The sequence below is a fragment of the Magallana gigas genome, chromosome 4 (assembly GCF_963853765.1).
Source record: "Magallana gigas chromosome 4, xbMagGiga1.1, whole genome shotgun sequence".
Lineage (NCBI taxonomy): Eukaryota > Metazoa > Mollusca > Bivalvia > Ostreida > Ostreidae > Magallana > Magallana gigas.
Window position 1 is genome coordinate 4,127,919 of NC_088856.1, and position 15,223 is coordinate 4,143,141.

Consider the following 15,223-nt stretch of genomic DNA (forward strand, 5'->3'; position numbering starts at 1 on the left):
GTTTTAAAGGTCAAACCTTTATATTCTAATGATGATAACAATTGTGTATCATTATTTAGTAATTCGATATTTTAAGTTAAAAAAAAGAAAAAATAAAGAAATTAAAGGTAAACACCTTCCCTCAGTATTTATTTATTGCTTGTACTAAGCCAAAGATATGGGAATATTTTTTTTGCGTGGTGTATAATGTCATATCTATGTCGGGTCAAGTGATGAAATAAATAGTTTATATAGGAATACACGATCTCCTAAATACTAAATAGTGACACAGAAAGAAATTAAAATGAAGCTTAAATTATGTCCTTAAGACAAAATGCGACGTTGTTGATTTCTATAGATCTTTATTCCATGTTATTCAGCGTTTAAAGACAGAAATGCTAAAATACATATCATTTTTAGATAAATGAAACTATGTGCCAAGAAAAACCATTGTTCGTGATTTGCTACAATATGAAATTGACAATGGGCTTTAAGTCAACTTCTTTTCTATTAAATGTGTGCCATATTGTCAATTTGATTCTTTTAACATTTTATTTGTTTAATCTAAATAAACGCAAACCTGCGACGTTTCTAATGATTTCTTAACGTTTTGATTAAAATCTAAAATTAAGTCTTAACCAACAAAAAAAATAGCAGTGACGTTCTATTCACACAGTAAACCCACAGGATGAAACTGGGCAATTTAGGGAACTGAACGATTACTAAAAGATAGCTAATAAGAGACTGAATGGCACAGCCTCATTAGTCACCTTTCCAGATTACATGTATCAGGTCAATATGCAATTGTCGGAATGACCCCGCCTCATCCTTTGACATATAGAGACCATTGGGGTAGATAGAGGTCAAATTATCATTCATAAAAACCATCACATTCTACGAAACACCACGTGTGCTCAAGTCAGTGAGGTTCTTTAGACACAGAAAGACGACCAGTACATACCATCAAAAATCCGAAATGATGCACTGTTTTGGCAATATAAGCCGAGCACGACATGGCGTCACATGGAAACGGAATTAAAATCTGATACATTGGATTGCTCTGTTAGATGTTTACAATTTTATTTAAATGACACTAAATTAAAAGTTCTTTTTACAGTCTTGATACTGGAAACTATACAGTAGATCATATTAGATAGCACAATTTTTTATAACTATTTACCATATTGGTCATTGCTTTATCACGAAAACCAGAATTAATTCTAGATACTTGTATTGTTGATAATGCACAATTATAACACGACTCATATATCACATGTCTGTCAAATTAATAAACTGAGATTGAGTAAACACTTAATTCTTTTATAAGTTATACTGATTTTTGCAAGGCCTTTTTCAAAACCGTTACAATTTACTATTTTGGATAACTACTTTGATAAAACAGATAACAGAAAGAATATGTTCTTACATTAAAACTCGATGATAGACAACAACATAAACTCTAAGAGTTTTCTAAAACGTTTCAATTATTGATATGTCGGATCATTCTTTAAAGAAGAAGGTACAGTCTGTTTCAATATTTGCCCTTAAATTCAAAAGTTGTTTAAATCTTATGAAAATGCACATTTACCATCTTGAATATGTATGTATATAAAGTACTAAGTTATACACTTTTTTCGTGTTTCAAAAATGATAATGACTTTAATGTTTTGACATATTTCTAAGATTTAGTCAAATATGAGGTAAAATGGCACAGTTTCTTGTAGTTTTTGAAGAGGAAAATGTGTCCGCAGCCGTCGCCCACAACGAAAATAATATGTGATATCACATGATAAAGCTATAATGTGAGTTTCATCGTGGGCGACAGTTGCAGACATAGTTTTCTAATGACAAAACCACTGAGAAATTACGGTAAAATGCACTGTTTGTGACGTCACAATTACCCTTGTGAAAAGTCTAATCAAGTAACTATTTACATGTTGACTCTTAGTTTTTGGGTATTTTGTGTAAATAAATGTTGTATTTCCATTTTTGTGATATTCTCAAAAATCACTCTAAAACAGGGCAAAATATGACTGAAACTGTATCCAGTTCTTTACCTTTACACCAAAAATGTTTTTTCAGGGAGATTTGTACGATGCTGCCAGTTGCTGCTCAGAAAATCCCACCAATGTTAATAGTTCTTTGTTTGGCCTGTAGGCTTTGAGTTCTTCCTCTTTGACTCTACTACATGCAGTTTTATATATCTTATTTTTATCGAAATAGGTTAGGCCTCCTAGTGCTAACGAAAATCAATTAAAATTCTATTTCCACATTACAACCTTGCTAATGGCAAAGTTTATTATATTTCATACCCTTTTGCTGTCTTCCTATAATGAAACAATCTTGTTACGAGGGGATATAATAAAATTTCGACACACAACAAAATAACAACATTTTTGGGAATATGCATTAATTTGATATTTGAATGAACTGGAAAATAAAGGGACCTAGATCTATACGATTTGAACTTAAAATTTTTAATCTGATTTTTCCATTTGTAGTGTTGAGAGCGGTTAATATGGACATGTGTAATGCTTTGTTCAAACATGAAAGTTAAGTATTAAGTTATAAAAAGGATACAATAGGACACAGAGTTTGAAATTCTTTGTTTTGTAAACAAAGCTAGAGTCCTGTTATTGTTTACATATGTGTTACATTGGTACAAGTTTCTATCAAATGTTGCTGTCTTTTTTATTTTAATTATGAACACATTGAATTTGTTTGTACTTTGTTTGCCAAGAGTTAATTCTCAAAGAAATGATAATTTCATACATATATATCTTACAACATTAGTAAATAAATATAAGACTACAACTTTGTTTACATTACGATATATTCTTACCTCTGTATTTCTTTTATAACCTGATTTCTAAGCATTTACATTTTAATCAATCATTCAAAATCCCAAATTAATCATTTCATGAATTAAAGATAGAAAATAGATAAAATTTATTTTAAAATTTAGTCCAACTTCCTTTAAGACAAGACGAAACTGTAAGAGATCGGTGTTTGTATTTCAGTATTTTAAGTAATTGTTAAGAAATAAACAGTGCGTTGACCCGTTCTTTGAAAAATATGTCAATAAAGATGGATAATATGCATGATTAAGTGTTTTATAACTTAGAAATTGAAGAAAAGGCCTAACCGTCACTAATATTTTATAAAGCAGTCCTCGACCCAAATTTATAAAAGAAAAATGCATATCTCTGAGATCAAAGCTCAAATTGAAGCTGAGTAATGACTTGAAGAAAGTTGGTGACTTGGGGACCTGGTCAGACGTTTAGAAATTTGACAAAAATGTACAATATAAGTAAGGTAAATATAAGATCATATGTTATATATTACAACAATTAATAACAACAATATCACTATTATGATATATTATAAATCATCTTATTTCACAATTGTTAGGCATTAAAACAAAAATGGGGCGTTTTCTATGCTTTATTAAAAGGAAACATTAAGTGCATGATTAAAATAACATGAATAATAATTCATGTAAAAAAAGGTTAGGGGCGCTCTTGTGCTCTATAGTATCTTCTTATCAATACATAGGGTGAACATCTTTCCATGTTTTAAGGTAAGTGGGGGTAATGGTCTATTTATGTGACGTCATGAAACCATGTAAAATGAACAATGTTGTCAAACCTCTAAATCATTTTTTTTACTGACATTACATGTTTTATATCTCATTAAATTATTTGTATGATAAAGATACTTTCAATTGGTAAAAAAGGCTGCAGAAATAAAACAAGTTGTTATAAAGTACATTTACCAATACGCATTACAATCATGTAGAATAGTAGCATGTCAAACTTTTGTTTAAACATTTTAAAATAAATGAATGAATATATTTCATAATATTTTGAGTTAACATTTTTCCTGTGGGAATTTTAAATACTAGAGACTACGTTATAAAAGTACCAATTTTTAGATGTTAGATTTTACATGTAAGTATTACAGTGCAAGATTAATTTAGAGTACAATATATTGATGTGAATTCTAGAAGTTTCTGTACGTCTTAATACGACGCCAAATAATAACATGCAGGATCGTAAAAGTCAACTTCATCCTAAACGGAGCATCATTCTTGCACCAGACAGTGAAATTGCCCAGCCCTTGAAAAAGTACCAATTGACCCCTTGTCCATGGTTGATATTTCCGTATTCTCCATTTAGGTGAGACATGTGTCCATCATTGTACCACCAGGCGCCGCGCCACCTAGAGGCTTCATTTGTTGATACCGCATCATTGTCATTGTCGTAAGTGGAGAACTGAGCGTTGTTGTTGCAGTACACATAAGCACAGGAAATGCCATCACCTGGAAAAACAAATGAGTGTGTTTGCTATTTTAGTGTTAAATGTGACCCCTTACATGCATATGATTAGTTTTAACTATAATTTTTTTTTTTGGGGGGGGGGGGGGGGGCTTTGAGGGAATTTAATAAATATGACCAAGCTCTATATCTTGCTGTCATATTTTAAGTATATCATGAAAAAAGTTGACATAAAAAATACATTCACGTCATTTTGTATTAAAAACAACGTTTTTTACATGTAAAGAAATTAAAAACCTCAGAATTTGGTGGCACACGTCTGCCCCTTGTGCTCAAGTCATTTTTCTATCAAGTATGTCAATAAGCAAGATAAATATGTTGATGATATGCAATATAGGTATGTCAGCATACAACAATACTATGTTAACCTGCAGAAAAATTGAAATCATAAAAAGAATAATTAAGATCTCAAAAGTTAAATATCGCCCACATGTGACTTCCAACATGCTAGATTTATATGTATGTTGACTTGCAAGATTAATATGTTGGCATACACCTTATATATGTTGACTTGCAACTTATTCTCCGGTGTTAGTTGATAATTGTCAAAATATCACACAGTTGACAATAGTGCAATTATTGTGTAATTCCTACTGCTCTCACCACAACAGTCGCATCGTAAAATATACTATATACCAGTAAAAGTCTGACCATTGAATTTTATTTTGATATACGGTGTCAGATTGGCTGACAAAAAAGCATTTTATACAATTTTAAAAAGAATGTTGCCTACTTAACGTCGAAATGTCAATGTCAAAAACAAATCAATCTGCTCGACGTAACGTTAATTTTTGTACTATTTAATGACATTTTAAAGGACAATTTATCATTTTTCTTTCTACAAAAAAACACAAAACAAAAAAAAAACCCACAAAAGAAAACTATTAGGTATGAAGATACGCTTTTTAAAAAGAAATTATTTTGTAGTTTATGGTTGAATTGATTTCGTTTTAAATCGATATTGGGTTATTATTGAATTCATTCTTTAATAAATAACATTAGGAATACAATGTTACCATAATTACTTTTCTTATGAAAGGTATTTCGTAACAATTTTTTTTATAAACCTGTAAGTAACAAATGACTAATACGATTGTTGTTGTAATTTATTACATACTTAGTGATAACTACAGATTTTATTGCTTTTGTGATACAGATGACATCACAAAACTCGTATCGGCCTCCGGGGCTTATACGGATCCGTATCACACCCCTTGCGAAACTCTTCTGCCTTCTTTCGGTTCGGCATTTGTGCAAGTTTACAAACGAAAAATAAAACATTTGTTACAGTCGACATTTTTAAGTATAATTTAAAACTACAAATGCTAATTGGGAGCAGTTAATTTGAAAACCTGGGGAAATTCTGATTCTGTAGCTGCATGTTAAACAATAAGATCTCATATTTTTATTTAATACATGTACAGACTATTTTCAAATGGTATTAAAAATCATTTTGTTCAAGTTGATGTTTTTTTTTTCAAATTTATTACTAAAATGATATTAGAGTCTCGGGCTGATTCTGGCTGTGATATGGAAAAGAGTATGGATTATTTTATAGTCTAAGAGAGTTTGTTAACATACTGAAAATAAACTTTAATGTCATCATTCTGGTGAATCAATTCTACATGTTTACCGGCTGTCCCAGAATATCCAGACACGTGTATTCTATATTTGTCCGCCTCCCCCGCAATGTAGAAACTGCTGTACTCAGCAAAAGCAGAGTCTGTCCCTTCCTCTAATTCCACACGCAAGATAGTGTAACCATTCTGAACGAGTCGGTGAATGTTTTCAAGTCCTGAAAGATTTTTAAATCAAAAAATTAAAGTTTTTGGGATAAACGTCTTCATTGTTTAAAGATCAAGATGTGATACACATCATACATGTATAACGCTTATGTCCTTAGAAGTATCCTTTTATGCTTATGCAGCAACCGTATGGTTGACAGAAGCTAAACTATTACAAAAAAAAAACCCGGAACTGCTTTTAAGTAACAAAAAAAATCTTGGAAATTGCTGAATACTTTAATAGCGATATCCAAGCTCATTATACCTATATGTGTAATATCATATGCATAACTAACTTCCTACTCTATCTAACCGTATACTAGATTGAGTGCTGTCCTACAATAGCTCATTATGTATGAGCACGCCTCTTCAGTTACAAGATTCTATCTTTTAAAATATAATGATTCAATGCTTTAATGATTTATCACTTACAGTTCACATAATCATGCAGCTTTTGTATGTATGTATTCATGACTTTATTATATTGTTCATACTTTATGTCCTTAGAATTGCATTGAAAAGCTTATCATAAGATTTGATTTTAACTCATCTGAAACATTTTCTTTTCATCAAATAAAGTTGTTTCATCAAATAAAGACAAGACGTGCTATATTCCTAGGGACGTACCGATCCAGAACTCAGATTCAATGCTACCAAAACCATTCTTGTACTCATTCCATCCCCTGTAGAAATTAACAGAGCCATCCATCCTCCTTTGAATCATCTAGAGAAAACATTTAAATAGATTTCAATTGGACATAATTAACAAAACATGAAGATTGAAGTGTATCTTCATCAGGATGTCATCGTACTTTAATGTGGTCATTTGGTGAGAATCGTAAATGTATTAATCAATTTTGTTTAATCAATAATTTCCTTTTTACAATATTTAATAGAAGCTACAGACGACACATCTTGTTGTATTAAGTTTTACCTTCTATTGGAATATTCTATTCGAATGCCCCGGAATAATATTAAGATGGAGTTACACACTACAGTACTTCTTAGATAGCTCGTTATAGAATCTTTTTTCGAATTACATGCATCATTTCACAAGAAAAGGTCTTTATCGATTTTTTTTTTTTTTTACATATTTTAACGGAAGCCGAAACACTTGATTTGACTGCTTAAATTGATATTTCAAAGCAAACATTTAGTATCAATTGACGCACTATACAAGTATCTACAAATACATCGCAACTAAGGCCTAATAAACCTTATAATTTTTTTTTTTGAATTAAAAAAATCTTTGAAAAATTTTGAATAATTGTATATTTCTTAAGTCCATGGATAAAATCTACTAACTGTCACTTGTAAGTATAAATAAATAATTGCCGTACAATCATTTTTTAGTTAGAAATTGAAAAGAAATACTAAAATTCAAGTAAAATTAGAAAAGCTTAAATTCGAACTGATCCTGATTGTTTTTAAGGTAGCTCACTACACCTCAACATTTACTTTTTTTAAAAAGATAACGTCAGAAAATGGTGATTTAACGAGGCCGAGTACAGAACGAGTACGCACGTTTTCGCGCAGCATTTCATTTGTATTGTGACGTCATCTTTTTGCTTGGTTGACGCCATGGCGTGATATTTTCAACTGCAGATATTCAGCGAAATGTGTTGAAAATAGCTCGTTTGATGTGTAAAATTAATGTTATATTGTGAAATAAACATATATGTTTCGAAGTATAAGCTATATTTGGGCTCGGGTCAAAACCGTGAAGAGGGTTCAGCAAGCCTAGCCCTCTGTCACGTTTTCTTAACCCGCCTAAATATAGCTTAATTCATATATTTCAAGACAGAAACCATGTATTTTATATTAATGACCCTTAATGTGTGATGTTATATATTTATTTATTACTTAAATGTGTCTGAATGTTTAAATGATACTGTAAAGATCACCATTTCCGCCTTTGTCAAATAAAAAATAGCCAATATCTGACAAATCTGGGAAATTGGGCAAACAAAAACAACTTTGATAAGACCCCTGTAACAAACCAGGAGGTAAAAGGTTTAATTTTATTTAACCATTTGATACCTTTTAGCAATAACTTTAATATGTAGAACAGAAAAAGAAATCCCCAGGGCTGAAGTTTTAAAAAAAATGTAAAAAAATTGTGCAAAATTTATACATTTCAAGCAAAATCCCATAGGGTCCTATGTTAGAAATTAACAAACTTTGAAATAACCTCCTTAACAAACGGTGTGGTAAATGTCTTATTTTTTTTATCTTAAGATAATAATTATATCAGAAGAAATTCATGTTAAAAATGTCATTAAAAATTCTAGGGCAGAACAAATTAGACCCGGCCTCGTTAAATGTTTTTTAAAATTGTTTTGGTTGTTTATCGTCATAGCTTAGTGGTTTAGGTATCGGGCAAATAATATGTTCGAATCTGCATGTGGCTATTATTTGTTTTTACTGAATAAATTTGTTAAAATATAATTTTTCATCTAAAATTGAATATTTTTGCGTATTTGACATATACTTTTTATCCTTCGTGTTATTTACCATTATTATGCCTCATGTCAGTTTGTCGATATATATTCAATACTCATCTATTTTCGCATAGTATACAAAGGGTTTATACAGCGTAAGCATACTATGCCGAAAATGAGAACGGCAAATGTTTACAACGGAAACTTTAAAGCGCCGATAGCGGGATTCGAACTCTTGACCCTAAAATCATTACGCCTTGCTGCCCAACACGTCATATGCTGATGGTGTATCTGACGGTATTTATATATATATATATATATATATATATATATATATATATATATATATATATATATATAATATATATATATATATATATTTATACGAAACATACGATTGACATCGAGGAATTTAAACTTTAAATCTGTCCAAAAACACCTTATTATTGACAGTAATTTTATAAATTAAAGTTTTGACAATAATAATTAATCAAATCAATTTATTAATTTAAAAGAACAAACGCTAGCTTTTCCGGTGATTACTTTTTGGGACAAGACAACATTCAAACGTCACAGGTACTTATAGCAAAGCACGTCAGTATATACAACACTCGGCATAATAATTAATAACAATAGTGTTGTGTTGTGCAAGTACTATGCCTAAATAGTAGTCATAGTACGTGCACAACACAACACTATTATATAATAAGCAAGCAATTTTCTACTGATTTAGGAAAATATTTCAAGCTGTAGTTACATGTGTAATAGGGTGCATTTTATGATAATTACATTCGTGCGTATTATTCATATTTCATCATCATCATCATCATCATCATTATCCTACATTGCATATTTTACATGTACATATTTAGAAACAGACTTCTATCCCTATTACTCCTTGTCTTTTATGTGCCTATCAAGTAATCATTATTTAATTAATTATTCTAGTAGCTTCTGATATTTTATAGCCTTAAGTCATTTCACCTGTATGGTCACTTACATACATGCGGACATGATCAGGTGGTTTACTTAGCCAATAGTATGTATTTATAATTTTTCCCGCTCTAACTGGGTACCCTTCGTGACAGACCAAGGCTAGTATTCTTAGAAGTAAGACCTGCTTTCTTCAAGAGACGATTTAACTTACTTATTTATTTATTTCATCAACACATTTGAAGCAGTCAGTTATAGTAAGTGTTCTATTTTTTTGGTATTCTTGAACTTTAATAAATAATTAAATAGATTATAATTATATTTTTTGTTAATTGGTACATTTGGCTAATTCTACTTTTTGATGTTATAATACCTTATTTATTAAGAAAAGTATTTTATAAACTATCCCAGTAATTCATAGTTTTGATATCTAAGCTATAGTATCTCATTTCTAATAAATGTGAAAGGTTAGTTATTGTTACCATATTTAATACTTGTAGTTAGAGAGTACTACCTTTATCAGAGCTAGTAATCAGGATGGTGACAGCTTGTTCCATAAACAGGTGATCGTTGCAAAATTATATTTTTATATTTATTATATGTATCTTAATATAATGTAATCTGCAAAGGAGCTACATTGAACGTTTATGTTTTTATTTAATCAAATATTGATATTGATAAAGATGTAGAGCATATTTCTATATTTTTGTAAATTGTGTTCAAGGGCAGGAACTCTTCTTGACACTGAAATTATGATGCATTATTATCAGAGTTATTCTTCTTTACAAATAGTTTGATTAGTGAACTCTGAGCATTAATGTTTTTCATGAAAAATCATATCCATTGGCTGTTGATCACAGTTAAAGTTTCAGGCTGTTAAATGGTTCGTACATTTATTGATTTTATAATGCATATTGATTTCTCTGTGAAAAATCCTCTGTTGCTTGTAACATTTCTATTTTAGAATAATTTTGATCGGGATATGTGTTTTTTTTCAAATAGAAATGTCAATATTGAAAACTTTAATTTTTTTCTAGAATTTTTTTTAAAATGCTCAGTGCGAGTCTTGAATGATCCTAAAATTTAATCCATGGATTAACAAAAAGATTAACAATAAGAACGATATTAATTTTTATCAACATTTTCTTAATTTAAAAAAATTAAATAATGGCCAAACCATCTGTGATATGTACATTTGTATTCATAGATATTTATAATATGCATTAACTTAGATTATGTTTTAGCTCTAAAATATCCTGTTAACAGCATTTGATTGTTATAAAAAACTGCCAATATTATTAATGCTGGAATATTCAACTAATGTAAACTATTAATAAGGTTTTCAGAATGTGTTTTAGGAGATGATTTTGTATCAAGTTACATTTATATTTGATATTTAATGTTTTCGTTCTTCAACTAGGTTTGTGTAAAAAAATCACTAAAATTTTCTCTTTTTCTTTTTTGTCTCTCTTTCTTAAATGGTCTACCTATTTTCTGTCAATATGTATCTTTATACAAAGTCTTCATGATATGTAAAAATCAGAAATCAGGGGAAATAAGCGTAACTTGATACGAAGTTTTGTTCTTGTGATAAAGTTATCTCTCTGCTTGTAAAACAACAAGATAAAATGTCTGTTTAAATGTGATTTGCTAAGCCATGCGCCAGATAACAGGTATGTAAGCCTCATTGTTTATTCAATATTCCATTGTAAAGCTAATTAGTTGGTCCCATTCACTGCGTCAACTGATGTATTATTATTCCTGAGCTACTAGTATGTGACGGTACATGAACTACTGACGGTTCATTTCCCGAACAGACACTCGCAAAACTAAACACCTAATTATTTTAGGCAATTATTGGGTGCTCTTAAGGGAAACAACTTAATTTCCTCCCATCTGTCTCTTTTTTTTAAATTCAAACACACGCAGTACTGTTCAAAAACACGTAATATATATACTGCAATTATATAGCTGTTTTATATAGGAATGGTTCAAGTATACCAATTAATTTATCGTTTATAATCAACATGAATATTTAGTCTATTTAATATATAATGAATTTAGCAAGTGGTGAAATATCTAAGTTTAAGAAATCATGTCATATAGTATTCCTTTTAACTTGTTACAATAAAATAAATCCAACATATGATAAAAGAAAAAAATAAATAATCAACTCTTGTACTTACCAGGAGAACATAAATAAACTTTTACACACCATTTTACCTTACAGAGTAAAAAAGGAAAAAAAAAACTGGTTTTCAAGAAAAGGAAATGCAATGTGATCTGAGAAGGTGGTGTATAGTCTTGTTTTCAGTTGAATGAGAATTGAAACGTATGTGTAAACTGTTATCAATATGCTAAAGATGCAGGACAAACCAAACCATTTTTATGATCGATATCTTTTTGTAACAAGATTTCACAAATTGGTTTTTAATTATTTATATCAGTTTTGGTATTTTTTTGCAAAACTAAATAATTGGATTTTTTCATCTTCTTTTTAAAGCTGCGAATAGAATATTTTAGAGCTTTAAAATTGGCATAAGTTAATGTCGTTTTATCTTCTGTAAAATAATGTCCAAGCTTGTTCCCTCTTTTATAAAATTAAAATGCATTCGTTCGAGTACAAAATTAAAACTACTCGTAACATCCACCAATTAAGTAAACAATTTCACTTTAGGTCACAACATAAATCAATAAATCCAAAGTGTTTTACGATCACATGTCTTTGATGACATCTAATGTAAGTTCGATTTACCAATATCATTTAAAAATGACAAATAAATCATACCGTTGAAATAAAGAAGCACAAAAACAATTCTAATCACGCATCAAACACATCACCCTTTGTAATCTATCTTTCTAAAAGTTTGATCAGTGGAACTTTTTACCATTATCACTAGCACTTAAGCATCAGGCATATGCAAATATATGAAGAGCAACATTTTTTGAATAGATCTTTAATATGCATCTTATAAATTATTAGCAACATTATGTTTGTTTAATGTAATTTCTAAACACGAAAAAAAATGAAATGTTTTAGAGTGTAATGGAATATGATTAGAAGTCAATGCTCAGTGATTTGTTTTAAGGATGTTGGTAAAATCAAGGCTATAGATATTAAGTGTGCATTTATATATTTAAAAAAACCCCACATACTTTATTGAAGAAACAATACAATATTTGTAAATTTGTTTATGGAAAAGAAGTTCAGTTTCTCTTAATTAACGAAATATTAAACTTGATGGTAGTTTAAAAATTACTAAGAAAATAAGATGCAAGTGAGTACGTGCATTTACATTAATTAGTTCTTAAGAACAATAAATCTTTAGTATCCAACATCCTCGGTTTGTTGTGCTTATTTGTCACTTTTTTTTCTTTGAATAAATGTACACTGTGGAAAAACCATGGATAATCCATGTTAATTCTCTGTTTTCGAATGATAACAAAAACTCAATATATTTGACTCCTGTATATTTCTTTGATTTTGTGTAATTGAAAGATAATCCTTATTATGAACTTTCTGATTTTATGATTTATTGCAACTTACCGTCCACACGTGTCCACCTGTATTGATGCAGTTGGTAAGAATCACGTGACTGTCAATTTTTACAGTCTTTGGCAAAATTCCTCCGCTAGGGGGCGTGACGGCGTCACAGTCACAATCTCAAAATTGTTGCAAAATTAAAAAAATAAATAAATAAAAGACTTATTGATCTCAAAGCATTAACATTTCAGAACTTCACTCACATTCATATACATGCAAGCCTATACCATTATTGATATGATTATGAGTGACATATGTTTTTTCTAGAATACTGACCTATTTCACATTGACATTTAGCTGTTCGTCTGTTGAAAAAAGAGTCGTCATCACAAGCATGCACCTGTTAAAACATTACTTAGCTGTGTTAATAGTAGGCAAAATTTAGAAGAGGGTATTTAATTTTAAAACGAACTAATACATATTTGTTTGTTTATGAAATCTTAATGACACTTATTATTAATAAAGCATTATTTTATAATCGACTTTGGCCGATCACAGTGGTGTCCATATGAGGCATGCTGGAAATTTTACTATTTGCGCAAGCACTATGCCTTGCACTGCTTTATTAGTCCCCTATCGGTTTCACCGGAGGGGACTATAGCTTTCCTCTGCGTCCGTCAGTCTGTTTGTCTGTCTGTCTGTCCGTCCGTCTGCCTACCTGCCCTACTTCAGTTTTCCACACTTTTTTCTTTATGCGTTTTAGGAATAATATGAAATTACCTGAACAGCTTCGAAATGTCAAACTTCAAGTCAAGTTTACACTTTTGTAGCGTCTGGTTGACATATTTTCAAGAAAATTAATTTCCTATGTTCCAATTCGGTGTGTATTGAATAAACGAGGAAAGTATGTAGTCAGAAATAATATCGTGCATTACTTGTACCATTCCTTTTATTATTTTCTTCATATATGCGTAAGACTTTTATCGCAAGTTTAATTTGCCTATTAAAAGTAAAGCTAATTCACGCCTTGCTATTTCAAAATTCAACCAAAAGGTGTTATATATAGTTATTTTAAGGAAGCGTAATGCCTACGTATTACATTAACAGAGCTGACCAGTGATATCACATGCCGATCATTCATTTGTTTATAATTCAATTGTCTATTATATATTAGGTAAATATTTGAAATTCCAGTAAAAACATTGCATTGTCATTCTTATTTATAATTAATCTTCGCTATTTTAATCAGAGATCCTTTTCATCAAACCTTTCGCTAATGATATGCCAAGGTGAACTAAATGTACTTTCTTATTTCATGCTTTTCATAAAAGTGGACTTTAAACTGTTTCATTTTATTAGAATTGAACAATGGTACATCCGGGGATGCACTAAAATAATATATTTACTATTTCACCCCCCAATCCAAAAAATTGTAACCAAAAAATAAATAAAGATAATGTTAATTAAGTTTGTAATAAAATCTTACAATTTCATGACGAGAACAAGTTTCCTGTCCAGTAATCAAAGCTGTGGTGATGCTTCTACTTAGACGACAAACGTGTTTTGTTGGAAAAGAACACAATTCCACAGCATTACAGTCTACGCTTTTGTAGCACTCTGCAGCACAATATCGTAGAGATACATCGTCAGGTCCAGTTTCTGTAATCAACCGGGAGACATCAGAATAAGACACGTTTCCTCTATATACAAACTCTCCACTTTGAGTGCTGGCAATGATAATTTTGATGACTACTGATAACACAAAGAAAAAAAGAGAGCGATTCATTTTAAGAAAATGATTTTAAACTGGTACAACACTTATTGCCAAATAACGGTACATTGATTTTCGAGCTCAAATCCCAGAAACAGAGCTTTTAAAAGTTTAAAAATTAACCATGGCCATCTCATACAGAAATCAATTATATTCCTTGTTAAATATGTGAAGCTAATATGAACTCAAAGAAACCAATTATTTGAGCCTTTGTTTATTAAATTAGAATGTTTTGTTGATGATACTGTGTTTACGTTTCGATGATTTGTTAATCATACCGTCCAGTAACTGGTTTGTTTATAAGGTAAATCCTTAATCTTTTAAGCTTTTGTTTCCCAACAAAACATCCATTGTATTGACTTTTTGTAATATTAGTACTTGAAACATTATGCAAACGAATTGGAAATGATTATTATAAAAACATATCAGAACTACCGCATTTTAATTTTTATCAATTGCAGTAGTTTTAGAAGCCACCAACGCTACAGTATCTA

At 30.2% G+C, this 15,223-nt stretch overlaps 1 protein-coding gene across 1 annotated transcript; it reads right to left on the reverse strand.

Annotated features, from left to right (window-relative positions):
* Positions 1-3,394: 3,394 nt before the first annotated feature.
* LOC105342346 (fibrinogen-like protein A) lies at positions 3,395-14,769 on the reverse strand. Its single transcript, XM_011449268.4, has 6 exons — positions 14,445-14,769; positions 13,295-13,358; positions 13,022-13,137; positions 6,728-6,824; positions 5,950-6,111; positions 3,395-4,300 (listed from the first exon to the last, which is right to left on the reverse strand). The coding sequence occupies exons 1-6, from the start codon at positions 14,742-14,744 to the stop codon at positions 4,047-4,049; spliced, it is 993 nt and encodes a 330-aa protein (XP_011447570.3). The 5' UTR covers positions 14,745-14,769; the 3' UTR covers positions 3,395-4,046.
* Positions 14,770-15,223: the final 454 nt, after the last annotated feature.